The sequence below is a fragment of the Leuresthes tenuis genome, unplaced genomic scaffold (genome assembly GCF_036924035.1).
Source record: "Leuresthes tenuis unplaced genomic scaffold, fLeuTen1.0.hap1 SCAF_24, whole genome shotgun sequence".
Lineage (NCBI taxonomy): Eukaryota > Metazoa > Chordata > Actinopteri > Atheriniformes > Atherinopsidae > Leuresthes > Leuresthes tenuis.
Genome location: NW_027325378.1, coordinates 15,123,074 through 15,147,174, shown reverse-complemented (window position 1 = coordinate 15,147,174; position 24,101 = coordinate 15,123,074). Strand labels below are relative to the sequence as shown.

Genomic DNA, 24,101 nt, shown 5'->3' with positions numbered 1-24,101 from the left:
CTGCGTCAGCTCTTCGCTGTTTCTCTACTGACGAAGCCGTGAGAAAGCTACGTGGCCCTGACTCTTCCCACTGTCTTCAGACCGAACAACACGTCGGAAAAAGACCAACTAAAAGGTATCTTTAAAAATCTTTTTCTGTTTGTTTGTTTTAGAAAACAGTATTCCATTAACTAAAGGTTCGTTTAGTTATATTTGTCGGACTCTAAATATAATGCTAATTCGACGTGATAACTAGCTTCTCTTTGGATAACGTTAGCTACTCGAAGGAACTAAGGTTGATGTCTTTTAAATTACATCTCACACATAAGAGGGACGATTTTTTTCCGGTTAAGTAGTAAACATTCAATGGAAAACACGGTATATTGCTGACTAATGGGTTCTTGATACCATAATATGCTAATGCCGTTTGATTTAACGTCAACACTGTTGAGTAATCAGAGCTTTAATTCTGACCTCTTTTTCTTTCCTGCCCGCAGCCCAGAAACCATGGATCAGGTGATGCAGTTTGTTGAGCCTAGCCGGCAGTTCGTCAAAGACTCCATAAGACTTGTAAAGAGGTGCACAAAACCAGACCGAAAAGGTAGGAATGAACCGTATTGATTTGTCCCGTCTTCGGTTGAAATGACAACACTTAACACGTACCCAGTGTATCTTGCACTTCCCGTGATTAATGTAGACTTTTGTTGGTACAGCGGATACACGTCCCCTGTAACTTGCAGCATTTTTGACGTTGGTTGTTTTTGATCCCCTCTCAGAATTTCAGAAAATTGCCATGGCCACAGCGATCGGGTTTGCCATCATGGGTTTCATTGGTTTCTTTGTCAAGCTTATTCACATCCCCATCAACAACATCATTGTGTGAGTAAAACGCACCTCAGAAGAGCTCAAAGTAGTGGAGGAGATTGAGATTTATCCTGATTCCATATTGTTTGTGTCTTTTCTGTCTGGAGCGGCTGTATTTACATGATGCCTGATCAGTTAAACTTACCTAAACGATCTTCTCTTGTCTATCTGCAACTTTCAAACATTATCGCTTATCTTAAAATTCAAATGGTAAAGCAGAAGTATATTTGTTTGTATGTTTATTCATGTATGGTATGCAACGGCAAGTTAAATATTTCAATATCCGTATGAACGTTAATTTGTAAGCATTTTATTTGTAAAACCAGATCTACAGTCTGAAGAGCACTTGAGTTACAAAACTCTTATAGACCCTTTTAGTTGCGTTGATGCTTTACAGACCAAAATCTAGTAATTATGTTGTCAGAATTGGTTCAAATTAAAATGTAGAATAAGAAAATATTGAACTCATCAAGTTCCTTAATAACTAACATAGTGAACACACAATCAAATGTTTATTTATTTTCTTTATTGGACACATTTGATCAATACTCAATACAAATGCAGATTTGATCGAATAAATGGTAAAACAGTGCAAAAAAAAAAAAATCAGGGTAAAAAAGCGCAACACTTTTCTCTAGAACCGTTAAAGACGACATAGAAATCCTGTTTAGGCTGTTAAAAGTCACAATATTCAGTGTAACAGTGTTTGCAATCTTTCAATGCCACACAGTCGCTGTATAGAGTTGGTTTCTGATGTAGCATTTAGTTTTAATTAGTAAGTTTTGTTTTATTATAGCTGTGGTTGCTAACACTGCTTTCCTTTGTTTTGTTTTTCTAGCGGCGGTTAAAGCAAAAACTTCAATATCGCTGGAGACTGGTGTGATGGGGGACTGAAGGGATGCCATTTTTACATTCTGTGCTCAACATTTATATGTCGTTGTGTAAATAAAACAAGTGGAAACCCAAAGATTGATTCATTTTCTACAGTTTTTTTTTTTTTTTTAGTCATGGACTTCCAGAAGAGCTATGATGAACCAATCCTAAGGCACAAATACAAAAATGAGGCACTGCTTGTCTTCCACATTAGTTGATGTATATAGTTTACTGTTACAGAACACAGTTGGACAGGAACATGGATATTAAAGGCACATGCTGGAAGCTGTCGCGTGTTGTGCGGGATTAGCAATCGTTGCTTTTTAACCAGTTCTGAGATGATTTAAGTTATAATACTGACACGTCACCCTGAGTATGAGACTTCTAATAAACATTTTTGGCCTTGTATAATGGTGCTTTCACCATCTTCTACCTCGTGCTGTTGATAAGGTGCATGGTCTGATACTATGATGGCTCTTGTTACTCCACATTTGCATGGATGCCCATGCTCCAAAGCAGAGGTTGGTCTGTGGTCACAGTTACAACTTTCCTGGGGTCTCCCGGGGTGGTGGGTTCATAGGTGTTGGAGGTGCTCACCAGCTTCCCAAACTGCAGGACCTGGTTATCTGAACAGAGCAAAGGCATATTAACAGTTACCTCGCTGAGCGATTCCATTCGCATTGGATACTTAATTGCTTACAGTCAGTACATTTGATAAGTTCTAATAGGGCAACAGTGACTTTTGTACTTAGTGATACTTGACCAGTCACGATGTAGCTGTGTATTAAAGACTTGTTTGAGGAGTTGTGGTCTGGAGCAGCATGAGTCCCTAGACAACAACTGAAATTCACAAAGCTTATCATAGAGAGGCCACTGAGAGTACTTCCACTCTCTGGTTAATGAAGAGCAAACAAATCCTCTCAAATGAAAGTCACTAGCTGGAAAGGCGACCACTGGGGTGTGAAAGTCACATGTTGGGAAGACTTAATTACGACAAGTAGTGAGTGAAGGACAGTAAACTGAGAAGGACAAATTCAGGTCAGGAATTCACTTACAGTTTGTTGTACTCGACAGGTTAAATACAGCTGGTTGGTTTTTCTGCCTCCAAACTTAGCACTAAAATAAGCAGAGCTACACTTAGTGAGTACTGTCTTCTGTTTAAAATGCGTAATACTGCACTGTGGAAAGTTGAAGTGGAAATTATTTGAGCTGTACAAACCTGAACAGACAATTGAGCAACACTGCCATCAAGTGGCCAAACAGGGGAACTGAAGTATTATCAGCTGTCAGTGTAAGACTGATTCTGCCATCTGCTGGTTCCCTGCAGGAACACATCGGCCTGCTGTGAAGGCTCTTTCCTATGTAGAACTAAGAGTCATGATTACTACTAATATAGCTTTGTAACACTTATTCAAAGTTTTAACTGTTGGATTTTGATTACCTTCGAAACTCTTCACATTCTTACATTTTTTTTGTGTATTCTTATTTTTTTTTCTTGTGAAGTGGCATCAGATTCCACCAGTGTGAGTCTGCCTGAGCGGCAAGACCCAAGTGAAGGACAAGAAAACATATCGTGTTTCCTCAAAAGCAAACTCATTAAATTCAATCATGTCGTTTGGAGGACTGCACAGCTTCTGAGGAAATACACAGCGCTGTTACTCATCTATATAAAGATCAGAATAATTATGCGTTCAATCCAGCCACGCAAAAATGATTGGTCTCGAAGGAACGCATAACAAATCATTTGATAATGCTTCGCCGGGCCCAAATGGCAGATATGTGCTCTGGCAAGTCACTTTTTTTCAATTACCAGTTTTTTACGTTTATTTATGCAGCATTAGCTCTGAGCGAGCTCCCTGAGAAGGGAGCTATTGAATCGTGTCTAATATGAAAAGGGCAAGAATATTTACAGCAGGGCTCTGTATTATTTCTTCAAATTAATCTAGTTACCATGAGTAGCAAATGACATCTGAGATGAATTTATGACTGTAGAGGTAAGCAAACCTGCAACAGTTTGCTTCAGAAGTGCTAAAATAGTAGCTGTGGTGCTTATTCATCGAAAGCTTTTCAGCGGATCATGAGCAGTTTGAAAGTGTGTTGGGAGGATTAGTGCTTCAAGAAGCACAAACCAGAGCAGGAAGGGGGGTTCAGAGGAGATTTTACTGCTAACTTCTCTATCACCTCTGCCCAATTCTTTTAGTGCCCAGTATCAATCTTAGTTTAGTATCAATCTTTGATCTTTAAAACAATCAACGACGACTACAGTGCATCCATTAAGCGACTTAATTGTGAAGATGCTTTAAGAGATTGCTGTCTCTCTGCTGTTAAAATGTCACAAACCATCACAACATGTTTCAGAAGCCACAGTAAATACATTCATTTTGGTTTTACCACCACACTCGAAGCAGAGGGATGCTTAAAGTCACACAGATCCGGGTCAGGAGGTTCAGTTAATGTTCCCATCACAACGTGGAAAAAATAAGGTATTTCGGTTACTTTCAGGAATTATTTGATCATCAGTGAAGATCATCATCATCTTCACGTCTCACTCACCTCAACTGGTTCCTCCCCATGAGGAGTAGTTATGGCTCTATTCTGAGATGCACTTAAAAGAAAAAGTTCCTCAACTGTCTCTAAGGTTGACCCCAGAGACCCTTTTCTTCTTTATATCTCAGTATTATTCTTGGATTAGTGTGTGGACCCACTATAAATACCCCAGACAGAGTGGTAGAGGCGTAATGTTGAGGCATGGGGAATGGTTTCTTGACACCTTAATACAATTCAGTCCTTGTTTGAAGAGCCACTCTGTCTAGCCCGTGCAACCTTTTATCACAATAACCCATAACTCGTTGTCTACTGACGGCCTCCAGAATGATTATGCACCATCAAAGCAAATGACTTTTCCGGTCACCAGGTCCAAATACAATACTAAACCTTTGGGATGTGATAGAGCAGAAGCACAAATTACAAATCTACAGAAATGATGTGATGAAATCATGTCAACATGGATCAGAATTTCAAATGAAATGCCTCCATTATCCTGTCCAGGGTGCACCCTGCCTCTCACCTACTGACAGCTCCAAAATATACATGCAAAATATGAAGATCGGAAAATAAGAGTTAGTTGGTGAAATAATATCCCACCAGGGCAAAGATGAGCAGAAACAAACAAAGTCGGGAGGGAATTAAGCGAATCATTTGTCCACAAAGAAAATCCTATTCTGCTTCAAAAGACTCCTAAACAAGCAAGGTATTAGAGCCTGACTCAAAATGGTGAGAAAAACAAGCCTTCTGTGAAGTGAGCTTTCTTAATAACCCAGTGAGCACAGAGCCACAATCACTATGTCATGAGTGAATGAGAATGGTGTCTGACTGTGTTGGAAGTGCTGGACTGAATTTTTTCTCGGCAGGATAATGTGTTTCTACCATGTTTTTACCAGCATGTGTCAGTCTAAGAGCTGGGAAAATAGGGAGTACTCAAAGTGGTTATTGTAGTATCGTTCTTGTAGCATGTGCACTTTATTGCTCTCTTTGGAGGGTCAGAAGTCCTGGATTGTGTCAGGTGAAATACGTTGGGACTTCTTGTTGACACCTAGCTTCCCCTCTCTGCACTTACATTGCAACCAGAGAAGCATCTACACGCCAAACTCAGGATGTTTTGGAGGAGTCAAAAGTAATAAGTGACAGGTGAAGGTAACAGATCTACCACTAGGGGCACTAGAGCCCAACAAATGGAGCTTTTTACCTACATTTACTCAGACATCATCTGTTTCTGCATCCATTTACAAACCTGCACACACACAGAGACACACACATATGTGTGTGTGCTAACTTTACTAATCACAGCAGGTTTTCAAATAGCTTCATTAGTAATCCCCTCCTCAAAGCTGATAGTGATCGATAACAACCCCCCCCCCCCCCCCCCCCCCCCCCCCACACACACACACCCGGCTGCAAAGGGGGCCGCAATGAGCGTCGCACCCTCCAGTGATAACAATGGAGATGTTTGCTGCCTGTAATTGCATTTCCAGCGCCACAGCCGAAAGGGCCCGTCAGCTGTAAGTAGGGCCGTATTTACACAACAAATTACCCAGGAGAGAGGGTGGGTGAGGAGATGTGCGACTCACAGACACTCACGCTGCAGTGGACAGGTAGAGAGGGGAATTATGGGTGGCTGGGGCCATTTCTGAAAGATAGAGAGGACTGTTGCTGCTCTATTTTTGCCTCATCATAATGCTCTGTGAAGAGGCTCTTGGAGGACATGTTAAAGGGTGCTGGCAGAGGCATTTTTAAACACTGAAACATCAGGAACAAACAGAGCAACACTTTGGGAGACTGGTGTCTATGTAAAGCTATCATTTATGTTACGATATCTTTTTTTTTTTTTTTTTAAAAAAGGCAGTAAAAATAAAGATGCTTTTCTGCATCTGTTGCACTGAGATTTTGAGCCAGAAAGAGCCGTGACCATGCTGACCATTGGGAGAGTGACTAAAAGCCCCCCCCCATCTTCTCATTAATGACTTTGCTGATTCATGCAAATTACACTAATCACTCGTAATGAAGGATGAAATTGGTCATTGACAGGAAAATGTGGCACGTGACGCTGCGGTGGAGAAAATGCTCTTTGGCTTAGCATCGGACTTGGTGTGAAGTATCAGTCCAACATATTATGTGTAACTTTCAATGTCATTAAATGCTGTTCTTTAATCATCTCTAATCACTTAAACAGTGTGTAGAGAATTTCTAACCTGCACACGTGACACATGTTGGATTACTTACATGTGTTCATGTATCTGCAGGTCACACTGTATTTAAGAGGAATATCCGCTGCAGGCAAGCAGGGTTTATGTTTATTGACTGTTTCTTTAGCTCCAATTCAAGATGATTTATAAGATAATGCGACAGCAGTAACATTAGCTGAACTGAGAAGCAATAACATTTAATAAAGCAAAACCCTTGGGTCAGCATGGCAGCTTGTTGGAAGGAAAAAACAAGAAAGGGATGGAGGCAACAGGATGACCAGCTGAGATCTTTGTTAGCACTGGGTTTGGGTTGCTGTAACCTGTGAGTGATATCAGATGAGCAGTTAGGTGCCGAGAAACTGGAAGCTTTACAGCTGAAACCAACTCTGAGAGAGATATTTGCAACATTTGCAAACAAGTGGCTGTTATTCAAGAAGGGAGGCGCTGGATTTCAATGCAGCAGCTTCATTCATGTCATCTACCTGATTCTTTCCTTATATTTGAGGCCTTTTTATTGGCCGTGACGTGCATCAACAGCGTTAGCACCATCTGCTGTGCAACGATAGCTGCTCCCATTTAGCGCCGCTTGGGTCTTACGAGTGTGAGGTGACAAACCTCGTTTCGGCTTAAGTCGACCTTCAGATAAGAAAACTCATCTCTGCTGGGAATGCAAAGACAATCAGTGGAGGGACGAGCATATGAACAGACAGCAGAGCAAATGATAGAAATTGATATGAAAGAAAAACTGTTGGGGACAATTATTCATGTGTTTGAGTAGATGAATTGATAGAGTTGATTCCATACTGTGTGCATGAGTGAGTGTTTGTCTACATAGTGGCTGTAGCTATACATATTGGTCCAAATACTTGCAGTAGATGTGTGTGTGTGTGTGTGTGTGTGTGTGTGTGTGTGTCTACTCTTCTGCCTCCTTGCAAGTCTAAAGCTCCACTGGGGGTACTCGCAGCAGTTCACATCAGGCTGCTCTTCATTTCCTCCTCTGCCCCTCTGCGTGTGATGTGCACACTGTCAGAAAATCTACAGATCCATAAATAAAACCATGAAAGAGCAGTTTTCCCTCCTGCTGACACACTATGCTGCCACAAAATACATACACTTTTCATTTCCCCCCACTAGGACCTCAGCGAGGGGGGGTGGGGTGTGAAGGAGAAAGGGAGAAAATGATGGGGAAGACAGAGAGTAAAGGTGGGATGAAGGAGGACAAGGGCATTATGCAAAAAGGTGCCGGAGAGGAAAAGAACAAAGAGCATGTGTGGATTAAGGGAGAGGAAAAAAGCAAGACAGATAGATAAAGGGAGAATAGATTTATTTCTTGAGACTAAACCACTGAAAGAAAATGCAAGTTAAAATAACAAGCAGAGAAATACAGGGAGGCAAAGAAGAAATATGCAGAGAATAGGAGAAGGTTAGGGTGCATGTTTGCATCTATAGAAACAGCAAGAAAAGGAAAAATGCTACAGCCGAGATGTCTGCCTGTGGCAGGGACCCTGAGTTGGACCTCACCGACTGAGCCAAGCTTCTCACACATATCTAGCTGTTTGAATATAAGACAAAGTACACTGATTTGTCCTTTTCAGTATTAAGAATGCTTCCCCTACACTGAAACACAAGGCTGCAACACATTCTTTGATTTATTTCTTCTGAATGTCGAATGTAGTTGGATTTTGAACCAAACCTCACACATAAAAAAAAAGTCCCCGACGCTTTTTTTCAACAGAGTATGTAATAGTAAAACACGTTTTTTACTGCTCCTAAAGGCCAGTGGGGAGGCTCTGCAGAACTACCTGCATTACTACTATCACACTGGCTCAAAAGGAATGTTATCAATTCTAAACCTCATCCTTAACAGTGAATATTCATCAGACTTAATCAGGCTCCGTGCAACTTTCAAGTCTAACGTTTAAGTTGTCAAAACACTTCATACCTGTGCGCTCGCACTGGTTCTTCGTGTTCAGAGTGCCACTAAAAAGATGGACTGAAGTCCTTATCAAAACACCGTCTCATTAGCATTCCAATGTGTTTTTGAAGGCTTACATTTCATAAACAGCATGCTCTCATTAACAACAAGGGCGAGCTTTCTAATCTCGCCCAAAGTTTACTTTTAATTAAGATTTCTCAATTGCTTTGGCTCTCTGAGAGACTTTGCTGCTGAAACCCATCTGTGTTCAACGTGTTTATTTTTGATCAGATTCTGCACCTGCCTGCGTTGGATTGGAACATCTCACGGTGTGTGTCCATGCATGTCCTGTCGCACGCGTTTTTGTGTGTGTTAGTTGTGTCCCTGTGGGTGTTGCTTTGCGATAGCGAGATACTAAATTCCTCCCAGTGGCTGATTTGAAAATCCTTTATCATTTACATGACCTTTTAAATTCAGCTCTTTGCTGTTTTTTAAAAAAAAAAGTAAAATAGAGCAGATCTTTATCTGCTTATCATGTGCATCGTATCATTGTATCATTCTAGACATGTTTTAAAGTACATGGAAATACTCTGCTGTTGGTATGATTTTGGGTTTTTCTACATAAGGATTTAAGACTACGGGTTAGAGAAATCTCCCTCCCTCACTAAGAAATTCTGAATCCGAAAGCCATCAATTTCCTCCTCTCGGGTCCTTTTCCCACTTAAATGTTTGAGTCCCAGTCTGACAGGCCATGCCAATGCCAACAAAGAACTGCAGAGTCTGAAGTAGAACTGTTCTCAAGCTGTTCTGCTTTCACAACCGCCGATTCCCTTCATGTGAGGGAGTTGATGAAAACTGGTAAACTCAGGCAGCGACACAAAACCAACCAAAGTAAATTCTGATCTTGGTGGAAAAATCAAGGTGAAATGCAGGGACAGTTCTAAAGATGTTTTTCTTTTTTTCTCCACCACAGACGTCTGACTAACTCAAGGTGAGTTTCTGGCTCATTACTTCGGCTCCTCTCTCTGTTAGCTTTAGCTCTGCTCCTCTGACTGTTTTTATGTAGTTTTGGTTTATGAGAGGTGACAGAAAGGCGAATGCCATTCAGTGTATGTATCCTTGTAGTCTTTTGTAGTATTTATTTTTTTTTCTTTTACAAACTGCGGTCACGCCATAGCTGTGAATAAAAAAAAGGTGTCCTTGTTATGCTGCTGCTCCTCCTCTTCGGTAATCCATACACGGCAAGAGGAAGGAAGCACTGCATCAATATGCGATTACCAACAGCAAGCCAGCATGCCTCTTATCAACAGCAGTGTAAGAGCACTGCGCTACATTGGTGCACCTAAACTCTGACCTCCCATTCTTACCTCTATATTTGCAATAGAGGTGCATTGAGTGGGCAATGTGAATTGATCACTATTTCCCCATATGTGAGGGCAGTGGGGTTAGTATAAAATGACAGATATACAAAGCCCTGCACAGCATCGTTCACATCCACCCATTTGCACACACTCAACATAAACCTCGACTTTTTGATCTGCCAAAGAATGTGAGACGTAACCGAAGCAGCTTCTAACTGTACACTGTCAACTTTAGGCCTTTGTTTTATTTTGAATAGAACACAATACTGTATTTCTGTGACTGCCAACGACCAATATTTCTGCCGAGTGAGGCTCACTGAAATGAATGATTATCATGAATGATTATCAAACTGGTTCTAAGAAAAGCAGAAAAGTGGCACGTTGTGTGCTTCAGATCCAACATTAAAGTTCAAAATTCCTCATACTCCTTTGTCTTTTTTATTTAATATATACAAGTATGTACTAAAGGCATCATTTATTTCTGTTGCAGTCATACAATTTGGCCTTTTTCTTGAGAAATGTGTCATACAGGACATGCTAATCATGTTTTGGCATGATCACTGCAGTAGCTGTTTTAGCTGGTTTATCCCCCCCAAAATCCAAAAGAGGCTTTCTTTTTTTTTTTTTTTGGAAAATAAATGATAAATCTTAAGATTTATTAGGGCAAATCCTGATACTCTGAGATGATACTGAATTTTACAGATTTCACAGATACTGAGATTTACAGCCCAGCTTTAGGGAACGTGAACCTAAAGATACAGTTATAAGGAACCTCTGTTGTGGAGTACCAGCATCTTATTTGCATATCAGCCTGAACAGAAACCTTATCTTCGGATATTCTGCCATCATAGACTGTTTAACATACATACACACAGTATATATCTGCGTACCTACACATAAAAAGGAGCTAATGCGATGAGAAACAAACAAAAGCCCATTGCAGTGTGCACACACACACATGCATGGCCTACAATGCTAAACACAAGCGTATACGAGGTACATTCATACCCACCCACATGCTATGCAGAGAAGAGAGGGTTTGTGGATGACAGCCATTCAAATTTGTTGCTCATTATGATGCACCCTAAGCTGAAAACATCATGACTAAGCAGGTTTTAACAAACACAATCACACATAAACTGAGCGAGAGGCCATAACTCAGACTTTGTTGCTGCAGGATGAATGCTTTTTAATATCAAGCTGTCAGATGGGAGAGAGCTGAGTCATATACAATGACTGTGGAGGTTTTCCACATGCCAGCAAATGACACACACACACATGCAGCTCAGGATAATAGTCAGTCAGTTGCAGATGGAGACTTACTGTCTCACTGACCTTTGTAACCATAATCATCAGCAGAAGGGCTTTGCTTTTAACTGGCTGAGAATAAGTTCTGTGGTAATTTGAAAGTCCTCCAAATACCCAATTGGAGGAATTTTATCTACTGACAATAGCTCTTGACCCCTATTTTCAACTTAATGCACAAAAGAGATGGATTCCAATAAGAGGCATAATAAGTGTTTAGAAAGAACGCGTAAGTCCTGAGCTGTCGTTAAACGGTTTATAACGAGCTTTAACTGCTGGGGAGGATCAGTATTTTAGTGCTCCCCCCCCCCCGACCCCCTGAAAACTGCAGTCAGAACAAAGTAATGAGCAAAACTACTGACTCTGACTTTAAATGTCATAGTCACAATCAAGACATTGTATGCATGATGCTCCTACAGTATTGGGCATTTTTTAATTATGAGCAAAGTTTTATTGATTGCAGTATTGACCATCATAACTACAAAACCACACGTTGAACATATACATGCCATAAAAACAATAAAAGACAGCCCTGCTAAAAGACATCAGCTAAAACTAGAGCCGAGTGATTTAACGTGTCTGCCATTTAAGCTTTGTTCACAGTGGATGGGTACGTTTGGCTTGAGTACCTTTGTAAGTGGATGCATGAAGCTTTAATCATTTTAATGAGATAAAAAGGTTTATCAGCTCCAAGTAGGCCTCATTTCATTAATGGACGTACACCAAGCAATGTCCCAGAAAGCATCGTGACGGGGGAAGAAATTAAAAAAAAGAGTCACATTCAGGCTCTTGAAATGTTCAATCATTTTAACTCCTAAAAAATAAGTGACTGCGCATCCTTCTCCTGCAGAGTTAGCCGAAACGATAGTTTTTAGGCTGCGGCATTATTAAGGCCTACAAAACCCACATGGAACCTCTGCTACTTTTTACTGAAATCAAACCTCAGTTCGAGGGCTTCATTTTCCTCATATCAAAGGAATCAATACACATCCATGCAGGGTGGCTTCACAAACATTCTCGCCAGATGACTTAATCTTGTCATTAATCGTTTATATGAAGCAATGGAGGATATTTTCGGTAAGTTTATTGAACAAGGGGATGCTTGTAATAAGTCTATGAGGTGCATAAGCTGCGAGGCGAAAAACAGTGGTGAAATATGAAGGTGTGTGTCAAGGAGCATAATGACCCTGATTCCACGAGCTCGTCTGAGTCGTTTCTCACGGTAACTACACTTGATGAAAAAAGCGGCAAACAAAGCAGGTCGTTATCATCCAAACTATGGCCCTCCATGACTGGTGTATGCAGTATCAGTGTGTGTCACGCTGAGCACGTCTCCAGCTCTCAAACACCGCTGAACAGTGTAATCAGAGTAAATAAATCCATAATGGTAGAGCATGCAGAGCGAACCCCATTCTCCAAATAACTGTAGGGATTGATGTGTTTGAACTTGCAAACACAAGCGAACACAGTGTGATCTCAAGGTTGCTGTGCAAGAGCTGAGCATGTCAGTGGTTTCCAGTGGGTAACCCCTCTCTTGCTATCATGGCTGTGGGGACTGAGTGACACCCCTCTGTGTCACATTAATGTTACAGTACTTATTTGCAGCACCGCTCATTTTCTGTGGGCCGGGGCAAGGGCAAAGCAATGCACTGCAGCAAGAAAAAAAAAGAAAAAAACGAGGTGGGAAGAGTGAAGTCTATGGGCTATTTAATGCTGATAAATTGCCTGGGTTGTTTGAGCGTTACCGCAGATAACGCAATCAAAACTCATAGGCTCTTCAGCAAGAACTCGGAAAAAGTGAAGAAAAAGAGAAAAAAAAAACAAACAAAAAAACCCTCCAAGATTGAAAAGAATTCTAAATAAGCACTGGTATCAGCAGCCCAGCTTGAGCTTAGGAAAGGATAAGAAAAATGTTGTGGTCTGAGTCTGCTATTGCTTGCGCTACAGATATTTAAGCTCAGGAAGAAGTGTGAAATATTTCATTTCTCGTATAATAAACGAGAAATGAAATAAACGAGTGTCAAAAGATGGTGACCACACAAATCGAAAGATTCTCATAACTGCTGACACGTTTGGGCATGTCTCTGCTGGAATTTTAGGCCAGACTTTATTTCCACACAGAATCTGTGGGGGAAGTGGAGTGGAGTGAGGTTTTCTGACCTCAATACCAGAGGCCACATGCAGAAAACTCCCAGCTGAATCTTTCTGTATACACAAAGGCACAAACACACATAAGAATTGTAAAATCTTTTTTAAATTATTATTTTCTTTTTAATAAAACTCTATCACTGTGAAATTTTACACGTGCGCTATGCCAGATGTCTGCTCCTCTTTTTAGCCACGAACACAATCCCATATGCAGTCATTTACATAAAAATGCACCATAACTAAACAGACACAACAATGAAAGCAAAAGCAAAGAAGTCGAGACCCTTCTCTGTGAAGTAGAGAAGAGGAAAACTCTTTCAAAGTGGGTCTCGGCTTTGAAATGACAATAACTCCTGAATGGAAAAGAAGAGATAAACGATCCAAGTTCAGATGAAAGGTCCCTGCGGAGGTTAAAAACATAAGATAGAATAAAATGAAACGGGAAGATTACAAAGGGATGCTAACATGAGCATCGTGTGACTCAAGGACAGGATCAGGGCTACACAAACTTGCTGAATTAATATAAAAAACAGAAGAATTTCCTCAGTTATTTTCCTTTCTTTCAGTATTAAGTAATTCTGTTGTTTCCACTGAATACAAATAGGTCATGTCCACATAATCTTCATGAAAACAAAAAAAGAATCTATCTCTATACACTACATGTCTTATTAAAGTTACATTTGTAAGACACTTTCAGTTTCGACATTTTAGGCTTAAGATTATTCAATTGTTTCTCGGTCAAATAAAAACTCATTATAAAAGTTGACTTCATAACTTTGTCTCGTGCTTCTGATCTTCTCGCTGCCTTTCATCACCTCTTATTCCCTGGGCTGAAGCAGTAATGGACTGCACTTACCTTTGCATATACAATTGAGCCTCTGATTGAAGCCTCTGGGTAAAGTGCACGAGAGCTGAAAAGCTTTAATTTTTAAAGGTTTCACACTTTTCCCCTGAGAAACTAAACAATCTTGTCTGCACATATGACCAAGCGAACCCGGAACAAAACAAGCTCAGACATATGTATGTATGGACATTGGATGTCTGACCTGAATTGTGTTATTTGAACATGAAGCGTATCCGCACACTTTATTTCTTACATCTACTTTATAGGTCCACACCATAAATCTTAAGGATTAGAGTTAGTATGGGTGAAAAAAAGGACATGAAGCTAAAAACGAGCCTCGGGACACCTCCCACAGATGGTTGCTGCATTTTGTCCGAGTAAAGAACAGATGCTGTGCTTGACATTTAGAATGAGGACAATTTGAAAAAGTGAAAACAAGAAGGAGACCTTTGGTGAAAATGCACAAGAAAATGTGCAAGGGCAGCTGAAGCAAAAGGAAACAACTGAAAACAAAACCTCTTTAATTCTTAATATTAATAATAATATCTCAAAAATGGAATAAAACTACAAAAAAAGAAATGAAGATTTCGATGGAAAAGTTATAAGAAAGAGCCCAGACAATGTTCCACTTCGCTTCCTCCAAATTTTACCTTATTAGATATGGCCTGGTGAGAGCTGCAAACCATAGCAGATGGGGCAAAGCCAGAAACAGAATCCCTGAAGTGTGTGCAGGCAGATGTCACAGGCCACAAGAAAACTGCTGCCACGGTGAAACCAGGTCAGAAGGGACAGCATTAAAAAGAAACCATCCTTGACCACAAGTAATTGTCTCATTTGTCTCGTTTTGAAGAAGGTGGATGCCTGGTCAGGGCGAGAGCATCATTTATAGCACAAAACCGATTCTCAATATGTATAGAAAAGTAATGATGGGCTCTCACATGTGAGTGAGGGAAAGAGATTTGGAATCTTCACTTGATGATGATGAGAGATTTGTGTTAACGGTCTTACTTTTAACAGATCCCTGAAAGTGAAGCTGATGCAGTTTAAAAGACCCCAAAAAGATCATGAAACTAGTTACTTACAATCAGGGCTATGCTATAAAGCGTAAACAGCCAAGTGAACCTTAAAAGATTTGAGTTGGACATGCTCACAAATACAATTGTGCGTAGAGCACACTTGCATATACTTATGCATCACTGCTTGCATCCGTTGGTCTGAAGCTTGTCAAAAAGCTTTGGCAGAGACCGAGTGGGGAAAAACAAAAGGAAATGAAAACACTGTAAGAAAAATAGATACAAATAGGCAAGCATCTGCCATGATAAAGTGCAGTGGAGAAAGTAAATGAGCACTGAGCACTGCTGTGCAAACCCATTCGGCTGCAAAAAAAAACACCTTGCCAGCTGTATCTTCTGTAATCTGATATCAAATATTTGGAACAATAAAAGAAGTGAGCTCAGAGGAGGGGATTAGATGAGGCGGGATCGGGGCACCAAGAACTTCCCGTACAAAAAGAAAAGGAACAGAATACCTTGTTTCAAATCGACTATGTTTCAGCTGAAATTGGTTGTGCCTGTGTGTGTGTGTGTGTGTGTGTGTGTGTGTGTGTGTGTGTGTGTGTGTGCGCGTACGTCAGAGTGTGAATAAACGCAAGCTCCGGTTAAAAGCTCCAGCACACTTCCCAATAGTTTCCATAATCCGTCATTTCCTGCTGCGTTAGCATCCAGAAACATCAAATGAACGAGACGCCTGACAGGTCTCATTCTCTCCCCCTCATATGTCATCCCATCACAAGCTTTTTTTTCCCCTCACCGTGCTCCGACTTCTTTGCCTAAATCCTTCCTTTATCTCCTCGCATTTCTTCTGACTCAGCCGCTCCTACCCTGTCACCTCTGTGTTTGTCTCGCTTCCTGCCACTGCCTTCTTATATTTCACCTCAGACCACTTTGTGTACTGCATTTTCAGGAATTCAATTCTATTCCATTCAGCTTTATTCACACAGCGCCACATTACAACAAAGGCCATCTCAGAGTACTTCAAAGACACAATCCAGTTCAAGCCAATTCAAGTCCGATTTACTTCATGTAAATCAATCATGATCCAATAATGTCCAATTCATTCAATTCCAAATGGATGAAAATAGGCCATGCGTCATTTTCACAGGTGCGGACAGGTGTCAACTTCAATTGTCACACAATTGTGTGAGACCTTAATCAGCCTGATAGATTCATGGTTCGTTCACAGTCATGGTTAGGAAAGACCAGTTGATGCAAGTTTCAAAGCTTTATAAATACCCAGACTCCCCTGACCTGGTCCCAACCATCAGCAGCCATGGGTTCCTCTAAGCAGTTGCCTAGAACTCTGAAATTGAAAATGATTGATGCCCACAAAGAAGGAGAAGGCAATAAGAGGGTAGCGAAGCGTTTTGAGAGTCTCAGCATCTCAATTTTGCAAAAGAACATAGGGTTAAAATAGAACTTTTTGGCCAGAGGGAGTAAAGGTATGTTTGGAGAACAAAGGGCACAGAATTTCATGAAAAGAATATCAGTCCAAGTGTTAAGCAAGGGGGTGGATCGATCATGCTTTAGGGTTGTATTGCAGCCAGTGGCACAGGGAATATTTCACAGGGAGAGGGAAGTATGGATTCAAGTAAATTCCAACAAATTCTGGAAGCAAACGTAACACCATTTATCAAAAAAAGGATGGCTTCTACAAATGGATAATGATCCTAAGCACACCTCAAAATCCACAAGGGTTTTGCCATGGCCTTCACAGTCTCCTGACCTAAACTTTGTTAAAAAATCTGTGGACAGACCTCAAAAGAGCAGTGCGTGCAAGACAGCCCAGAAATCTCACAGAACCGGAAGACTTTTGTGAGGAAGAAAATCCCTCAAACAAGAATGGAAAGACGCTTTGCTCCCTACAAAAAGCGTTTACAAGCTGCGATACTTGCCAAAGGGTTAGGGGTTAGGGTTGGGGGGGCACTACTAAGTATTCACTATGCAGGGTGCCCAAACTTTTTGCTGTGGCGCTTTTTCCTTTGAATCTAAAACATGAACATTTATCAATAGAAAAGTGAAATTTTAGACGAATAAATTACAAATAGAAATGGAAAAAAAAAACAGATAATAGACATAGAAGAAGAAAAACTAACATTAGATTTTTTTGGACTTATTTATGATAAAGATACCCTTCTTTTCAATAACTGCCATGAGTCTTTCATCCATGGTGCCGAAATGGACTTCTGGAATGCTACCACACACACACAAAAACATATATCAAACTTTAGGACTCACAAGCTTTCATCAGAATTTAAATCAGACAAGGTAAGCAGGCCACATCTCTGAGGCATTTCGTTTATTTAAGTATTTAATGTGTGCGTTGTGGCACTGGGCATGAAAATCATGGCCTTACTGAAGGCTGTGAACTTCAATTGCTTGAAGATAAATAATCGTCCAGAGACTGGCATTAGTTCTGTGTTTAATTACAGTCTATCTTCAACTAAAGAGATACCAACAATTCATTCTTAGGGGTCCTGGGTTAAGGATGCAGTGACCTCTAACGTAATAAACTTAATATTACATTGATTATCTGTTGCTTTTTGCAGAGCAACTTACATATGAGGAACATATTGTAGACCCAGTGAAATGTGAAGTGGGGAGGTTGGGGATAGAACTAGCAACCTTCCAAATGAAGGAATCACTTTCTCACATGTTACCCTCATATTCTGTGTAGGAAAAACTGCAGCAGTCAGACCCGGAAAAGGACCTGCTTTGGAGTCAGTGTAGGATTGGTCCATTAAGAGGTACTGTTGTAGCATAAAAGAAATACACTTATGAATAATACATCGCCTTTGCGCTTACAAATATCACATTAAATGTTACACACAGGAACGTCAGTGACAGCAGCCCATGCCCGCATAACTCAGAGTGATGCCCCGTGTCCATTAATGATTAAGCAAAAGCCCATCCATGAGCCTCTGTAAGGGTAACACTATCTTCATCTGTCAAAAAGATATTTCGTGAAGCATCCACATGATCCTCAAGCTTGAAAATCTTCTTCGGTCAGTGGTCGTGTTTTAGCCCTTTTTACCTTGTCACTACAGCACTTAACACCTTGCACTCCAGGTAGCTTCCAACACTGTAAAATGGTGACATTGGAGGGTTGAAGTCTTTCGCAAATTAACTGTCACCTTTTCTTCTCCATATGCTTTTTGCAGCCCTGTAGGCCAAAAAATAAATAAACATTTGATTGCCTGAAATGACTCCTGTCATTTTTGACCTCTCAATATCACGTACATAAATTATACATGTATTGGAATTCAATGTATTGGAAGCCTGCATGCTTTAATGTCATTTTTTCTGGCTTTCAATGTGAAAATACTGTGGTTTCAACAGGCTAGGTGACAGGAATTTAGGAATATTGCAGAGACATCCTAATCTATTAATCACATACAATTGTAAGGGCTGAGTTATAAAATGTTGTGAGAGCATGTGACATATAGGCATGAATTTTAAAAATAGTCCACCAGAAATGATGCAGTTAATGTTAATGATGTTGCCCCTGGGCCAGTGTATAAATCCCACATCCTATTTTAAAATATGCATGAAATGAATGAAATTTCACATGTATAGATATATAGACCTAGCTAACTGCACAATGACTTATGTGGACACACACAGAAAATGATAGTATTTACAGATCGTTTCCTGAGGGGAGATTATTAATGCTGTTTGAAAATGAATGCAACATTGTGACAATGATAAGCAGCTCAGATGTCACAGTCTCCTCCTTATGAGAGGCCAGATATGGCAGGAATGTGAGAATGGAGGAAAAGAAGAGAATAAGAGTAAATTGGATGGCGGTATAAAAGGAAATGTCAGTGAGAAATCAGAGAAAATGTGAAGTATAGCAGAATGTGAGTGACAGCAACATTGTCACGTCCCAGATTCAGGCCAGCCTAACTCTCATCCATCTTTCCTGACTCTGTACGAAAAAAATAAGCAAATAGTTCTCTTTTAGTGTCATTACTCAACAGAGAGTCTCGAGCCACTGTCGAATCCACCTTAGAGATGCTCCCTCCTCCTCTGTGCTGCCTTCTTCACTGCACAGCAGGCTTATCACACGGAGGAATTTTCTACGACAAACAGACTCTTTTCACCCGAAAGTTGGGGGTTAAAACGTGTTCTAATCCAATGCACTATTCACTAAACAATTTGGTAAATACAGCAAATATCTCCTAATCAAGGGTTGTTTCTGTGTCTGCTGCAGCCAACAAACAAGCAAAAACAACCGGAGACAAAATAAGTGACGCAGAGCAATCAAGCCACAGTGGATTTTTTTTTTCTTTGCAGCGGATGGATTTCATGCAGCAACAGACAGTGAAACTAGTAAAGTGGGAGTGAGAGAGGATTGTAAGACGCTCCTCTTCTCACTGTGGTTCTCTTGGTCAGAGGAGTGAATCCTATCATTTTGATCAGGAACATCCTAAAGGAAATTCCCCATATTTGTGGAATTGTGGAAGAGTACCAGCAGAGGCCTCACATTTCTGGATTGTTTGAAACGATTATGCTAATCCTTTCATGAAGTAGAACTGTAGTATTGTAAAATTGATTCCATTTCTCATATTCAGCCATTAAGTGTCTACATAGGAAGAGGTTTAAGAAGAACAGCTACGATGCTGCTTTCACACAGGATGTGGCAGCTGCCAAACTTATTCATGTCTATGTGCTCTGCTATGTTTTCTGTGACAACACCTAAACGTGTCCAATTGGAGGGAATTTGTTGATCGGCTGTGTGAAGTTGGCTCTTATTTTCGTGTTTCTCTCCCTAACAGGCTGCCAAATTGTGTCCCACTGAGCCTGTACGGTGACCCCTACCAATTACTGGAAGGGGTCACCGTACAAGACCACTTCCAGTCCATACAAGTTCAGCTCCCGGACGAACCTTTACTCTTCAAACCGCTGTCTTGCCCTGAGGATATTATGAACCCACACCCTTCAAGCTGCTGCCTATCCACCCTGTTTGGTTGCCTAGCAATTGGACAAAGGATGTTTGCATGCACACCTTCCTCCTCTGCTCTGCACCTTACCCCTGCAGTGATGTGTGAAAAGGGATCAACTATTGTCCACTTTGAGTGTCTCAGAAGCGGAAATAAACAGCAAGTAGCACAGCTGCTATGCTGTCTGTCTTACCCTCCACAATCTATTACATTTAGCAGGCTGGATGTACTCTCCCGCATATTCAACGAACACAGCGATTTCTTCTTCCTGGTTTATCTGGTACTTGTCAAACTGCTGTGGTGAATTACTACCATCATCTGTGGGTCGTAATTAAATTAATGGCACTCTTTTCTTTAACAGCGACGTTGCATTTACTCATTTTTGTTTCAACTTTTACAGCCCAAAATGAACGTTTATATTTCATCAACTATGACGAATGACACGGCATCATATTTCTTTAATGGTCAGTTTGTGTAGTTTGTAATTCACAGCCATGCTGTATGTTTCATCTGGGCCTGCACTGAAGGGAGGGAGGTCACTGTTTAGGCAGCACCAAAAGTAAGAAACATGCCACACTTTGTTAGTATAACATACTGTATAACACCATAGTAAGATCCCAGTACCTGCATTTAAATAAAAGATTAAAAATATCAGGTAAGTGTGGTCAGAGTGTTGCAATTAGGCATCAATAGAAATCCACATGTGTGAAATTAGGTTGCGTAATAGCCCTTGTGTGAGTTTCTACTATGCTGACAATCAGCCTGCCTAACAGCTCATCAAAATCGACTACCTGAGACTTCTGTCTTTTCTTTCAAATGCTTTATCAAAGTCTTTGAATTTCATATACACACGTGGACAAAATTGTTGGTACCCCTCAGTTAAAGAAGGAAAAACCCACAATTCTCACTGAAAGCACTTGAAACCTACAAAAGTAACAATAAATAAAAATTCATTGAAAATTAAATAATCAAAATCAGCCATTACTTTTGAAATGTTGATTAACATAATTATTAAAAAAAACAAAAAACTAATGAAATAGGGCTGGACAAAAATGATGGTACCTCTATAAAAGATTGAAAACTATTTGACCAGAGTGACATGATTAACTCAGGTGTGTCCTTTAATTGACATCACAGGTGTTTCCAAACTCATAATCAGTCAGTCTGCCTATTTAAAGGGAGACAAGTAGTCACTCTGCTGTTTGGTGAAAAGGTGTGTACCACACTGAACATGGACAACAGAAAGCGGAGGAGAGAATTGTCCCAGGACATCCGAAAAAAAATTATAGACAAACATCTTAAAGGTGCAGACCATCTCTAAACAGCTTGAAGTTTCTGTGACAACAGTGGCTCATATTATTCAGAAGTTCAAGACCCACGGGACAGTAGCCAACCTCCCTGGACCTGGCCGCAAGAGGAAAATTGATGACAGATTGAAGAGACAGATCGTTCGAATTGTATCCAAAGAGCCCAGGACAACCTCCAAAGAAATTAAAGGTGAACTCCAAGGCCAAGGTACATCAGTGTCAGATCGCACCATTCGTCGTTGTTTGAGCCAAAGTGGACTTCATGGGAGACGACCAAGGAGGACACCACTGCTGAAAAAAAATCATAAAAAAGCGAGACTGGAATTTGCAAAAATGCATGTTGACAAGCCACAAAGCTTCTGGGAGAATGTCCTTTGGACAGATGAGGCCAAACTGGAGCTTTTTGGTAAGGCACATCAACTCCATGTTCATAGACTCAAAAACCAAGCATACGAAGAAAAGAACACTGTCCCTACGGTGAAACATGGAGGAGGCTCAGCAATGTTTTGGGGCTGCTTTGCTGCATCTGGCACAGGGTGTCTTGAATGTGTGCAAGGTAAAATGAAATCTGACGACTATCAAGGCATTCTGGAGAGAAATGTACTGCCTAGTGTCAGAAAGCTTGGTCTCAGTCGCAGGTCATGGGTCTTCCAACAGGACAACGATCCAAAACACCCAGCCAAAAACACCCAAGAATGGCTGAGAGAAAAGCGTTGGACTATTCTAAAGTGGCCTTCCATGAGCCCAGATCTGAATCCCATTGAACATCTGTGGAAGGGGCTGAAACATGCCATTTGGAGAAGACACCCATCAAACCTGAGACAACTGGAGCAGTTTGCTCATGAGGAGTGGGCCAAAATACCTGTTGACAGCTGCAGAACGCTCATTGACAAATACAGAAATCGTTTAATTGCAGTGATTGCCTCAAAAGGTTGTGCAACAAAATATTAAGTTATGGGTACCATCATTTTTGTCCAGCCCTATTTCATTAGTTTGTTTTTTTAAAATAATTATGTTAATCAACATTTCAAAAGTAATGGCTGATTTTGATTATTTAATTTTCAATGAATTTTTATTTATTGTTACTTTTGTAGGTTTCAAGTGCTTTCAGTGAGAATTGTGGGTTTTTCCTTCTTTAACTGAGGGGTACCAACAATTTTGTCCACGTGTGTACCTCTGCTGATCACTGATTATTTTGCAAATTGCCATAGAAACCACTCAGCAGATTGCTTCTGTCATGACTTCAGTGCCAGCAGTACCTCCATTCACTTGGACAATGGGGCATTGAGCTTAGTTCCAGAACAGCCTCAGCCTGACGTGACATACAGGGTTAAATGAAGGCACATTTTGCCTCTTACCCCTACTGGTTTCAGCCATGTAATGTAAACAGGCGTTTAGATGTTTGGCTCAAAGCCCTCTGAACAAACATGTGTACCGTGTCTGTTCAGATCTCACAACAACATAAATAATTCACAGACTTCGAAAAAGTGAACATATGATAAAATTTAATTGTGCCAAGGTTATTTCAGCTCATCCTGCTCACTGCCCCTAGAGTGAATTAGCCAGAAAAAAAATAGTTTGCTCAACAACTCACTACTCAAATTTACGTTGTGGATCAAAACAACATGAATCACTGCAGGATTTCATTCTTTCAAGCAAGAGGAAAAACAACCTCCTGATGCAGAGTCTCCCTGGGCCAAGAGGCTGTAATGGCTGACAGCCTAAAACTCTTTCTTTATAGAAATATCATACATTTTTCATCATAGAAAAGCTTTGAACCCAAGTGTGTGGGGCATCATTTCAATGAACTTCTAAGGAGCCTTAGTGTCACTCACGAATGGCACTCTTCTGACTTGGGCTTCCCCAAGTGAGTTGCATTTAAAATCCTTCACAGACACAAATTCATACAGTCAAAACAAACACACAAACCAGAAGAAGGAGGTATTACCAGTAGCAACAGTGTTTATCCACTGTTCCTACATCAATACGCAAACTGTGCTTGCAGCTGTAAAACCTGTGAGGAAAAAAACATTTTTGTTTCATATTCTGGTCCTTCCTTCCAACCCCAGAGGGAAATCAGTACTTCTAAGCCTCCTAAATATGCATGTGGTTAATTATGCATCTTGTTATCACTGGCTAATCTGCATAAGGCTTGCATCTAACCTCTTATTACCATTCAGAAGGCCATCTCGCAGGTGTGTCAAATAAACATACTGTACAACACATTGTAGCCAATCAAAAAAAAAAAAAAAGCCACACATACACATAATCAAAACTCCACAGCGGCATGTTCAAACAGGCAGCCGTTTGTGTTTGCTCAAGTCTACAGACTCCTGGAAACTCGCACACGCACATGCAGACCCTCGGTGGATGCCCACCAAGGTGCAGACACATTATGCAACCTCAGTGACAGAAGGTCCAGGTTTCCCTCATATGGGTGGCAATTTGGTCCGTGCCAACTCATTATGAGCACAGCTGGCCGTTTGGCTCGGAGTGGGCTAAAACCACAGGGGACCTTCAGATAAGTGTCCGACTGGCTTTTTCTCAGAATGCTCAAGAATAGAGAAAGTATGTTATCTTCAACTAATTAAACTTCTTTCAAACAACAGCTTCGTTTGACTGAAGCAAATTAAGCATTTGTAGATATCTCATTATGAGAGCTGAAATGCTTTCACCGTGAATGGATAAGTCAGCACTTGAGCTTTTATTTACTTAGTGCAAAAAGCACCGATGTCCTCAGAACTGCCAAAGAATGTAAATACCTC

At 40.7% G+C, this 24,101-nt stretch overlaps 2 protein-coding genes across 2 annotated transcripts in view; one reads left to right on the top strand and one right to left on the bottom strand.

Annotated features, from left to right (window-relative positions):
- The first annotated feature begins 5 nt into the window (after nt 1–5).
- sec61g (SEC61 translocon subunit gamma) lies at nt 6–1,810 on the top strand. Its single transcript, XM_072378206.1, has 4 exons — nt 6–115; nt 477–580; nt 756–858; nt 1,682–1,810. The coding sequence occupies exons 2-4, from the start codon at nt 487–489 to the stop codon at nt 1,689–1,691; spliced, it is 207 nt and encodes a 68-aa protein (XP_072234307.1). The 5' UTR covers nt 6–115; nt 477–486; the 3' UTR covers nt 1,692–1,810.
- An 88-nt stretch (nt 1,811–1,898) lies between these two features.
- tpk1 (thiamin pyrophosphokinase 1) overlaps nt 1,899–24,101 on the bottom strand; it is a 67,383-nt gene continuing 45,180 nt past the window's right edge. The window contains exon 9 of the mRNA XM_072378205.1: nt 1,899–2,342. Coding sequence (XP_072234306.1) covers nt 2,197–2,342 — 146 coding nt within the window. The 3' untranslated portion in view covers nt 1,899–2,196. The remainder of the gene's footprint in view (nt 2,343–24,101) is intronic.

Coding starts and splice junctions, on each gene's coding strand:
- sec61g (XM_072378206.1), top strand. CDS start 487: ATGGATCAGGTGATGCAGTTTGTTGAGCCTAGCCGGCAGTTCGTCAAA. Junction 581..755: donor CACAAAACCAGACCGAAAAG/GTAGGAATGAAC, acceptor ATCCCCTCTCAG/AATTTCAGAAAATTGCCATG.